The 2,114-nt window shown below is 46.5% G+C and overlaps 1 protein-coding gene across 1 annotated transcript; it reads right to left on the bottom strand.

Moving 5' to 3' along the window:
- Positions 1–300: 300 nt before the first annotated feature.
- Positions 301–1,206, bottom strand: LOC308288913 (E3 ubiquitin-protein ligase RNF13-like; the record flags this gene model as incomplete). Its single annotated transcript, XM_080730387.1, has 1 exon — positions 301–1,206. The coding sequence occupies one exon, from the start codon at positions 1,204–1,206 to the stop codon at positions 301–303; it is 906 nt and encodes a 301-aa protein (XP_080586513.1).
- Positions 1,207–2,114: the final 908 nt, after the last annotated feature.

Raw genomic sequence — 2,114 nt, 5'->3', positions numbered from 1 at the left:
GCACTGCCGACTCAGCGCCGTTCGAGTTATGTCCCGATAGGGACAGAATCGTAAAATCATATCCCCCCCTAGTAAACATGTGACGTACTGTATACAGTATAGCCCCACTTCCAGTCAATGTTTGACTTCTGCGTTGGTTTGCATCATAAATCATATGTCACATATATAGCCCCTCTTCCAGTCAACGTTTGACGAAAATAACGAATAGATGGTCACACCTCCACCTTCTGTGTGCACATGGGACACGTATAGATGGTCACACCTCCACCTTCTGTGTGCACATGGGACATGTATAGATGGTCACACCTCCACCTTCTGTGTGCACATGGGACACGTCATCTTCATGGTCAACCAGGGGTCCACACACGTCCTGTGGTGGGCATGAGAGCATCGCAGGACCCTGAGCTGGTCTCCGTCCTCGTACCCTTCCAGACAGATTGCGCAGACGTCATACGTGTCCCCTGTCTTGTACTTGTAGACAGGGACCTTCTTTAGCAGGGCCTTGCTTCTTCGGACCCGGAGGAGACGCCGGACAAACCTAATCACGAACATAACAATAAAGGTGAACAGATATGCAACAATGAGGATAACCATGGAAAGGAAAGTGTAACGTAAAAATAAGAAGATATCTCTTATTGTTTCTTTGGTGATAGGGGTATAGTCATCATGATCTTTCCTGAGGACAACGTGTCCCCCCTTGTCTTGAGTGTAGTTCCTTTTCAGAGAGTTGCCTGTATCCTCACCCACAAACACAGCTCGGATCTGTATTTGTAGCTTGTCAAGGATCTCCTTATTACTAATAAATGCTGGATCGATCAGCTTCCATATACTAACACGCCAGCTGTGACTCATTGTGATTAGTTCATTGGAGTCCACGTTATGAACAATGGCTCCGTCATAGCCGGCCTTCTGAGCATTAAGGACCTGGGTGTCAAATTCACAGTGAGAGGTCTTCTTGATGAGGACGAAGCCTCCCGGAGATGAAGATCGGTCTATGGTATTACAGGCATCCTCTGGTCGCGCAACAGTCAAGACCCTCCGTGCATCGTCCCTGGGAAGATCTGCGCCGAAAAGCGCTGGAAAGTGGTGAAAGTTCTCTGTTTTGTTGTCAAATGAGTGCGCAGTGATGTCTGCTTCTACCGGCAGCAGGTTGAGAAAGGCAAAGAGCGCGGCAGTAAATATGACGATCGTTCTGACAGACGACATGATTATGAGGCTTATTCCATGTGAGCACATGGGAGACTGTTACAATGAATCCTGTGAGCACACGGCTCACGCAGTTATATCCCCAAACTCTCCCGAGTTGGTGTCTCACCGCTGCAAGCTGATTGGACAGAACCTTTTGATACTCCTGACAGAGAAGTCACGCCATTATTATACCCTGTCTTGGCATCGAATACTATCTCCATATGGGTGTGAGATAGCCCCCCCCCCCCCCCCCCCCCCAACTGTGTGTTTTTTCCACCTCATCACATGATTGTGGAGCTCACACTAGCAGATCAGCCATACAGAAAGCAGACTCCTACAATGTAGGGTACTGTTATGGATGAATTTTACTAGCTTACACAATATATATTTGGATGCATGACTTGAGTATGGCTCTCTCACTTAGACTCAATGCATTAACATCAAATGGTCAACTTTGCCATTTATGACACCTAATTGATATTTAAATGTGACAACACCCACTGTCCTGCAGCTGTCCTGAGACAGCCTTTGACCTCTAGCCTCTCCCCCCCCCTCTCCACACACACACACACACACACACACACACACACACACACACACACACACACACACACACACACACACACACACACACACACACACACACACACACACACACCTCTCTCCCCCTTCCCCCCTCAGTCCCTCTGTGTCTTAAATATCTATCTATCTATCTTACAGTATGTATTTTCATATAGTTTAACATCATGTACCATGTTGTAATGTATTGTATTGATGTATCTGATGATTGACAATCAATGTATGTACTGTATATTGCTCTGACAATCACCAGCTAAATATGTACTTATGCGTATCTGCTTAAACCAGCCTGTAATGATCCTCCTCTCTCCAAGACAGGAGGAGTCTACTATGCAATATAAACTGTG

Source organism: Nannobrachium achirus, assembly GCF_963921795.1.
Source record: "Nannobrachium achirus genome assembly, chromosome: 7".
In the NCBI taxonomy this organism is placed as follows: domain Eukaryota; kingdom Metazoa; phylum Chordata; class Actinopteri; order Myctophiformes; family Myctophidae; genus Nannobrachium; species Nannobrachium achirus.
Note: the sequence above shows the minus strand (reverse complement) of the source record. Positions and strands in the feature narration are given on the sequence as shown.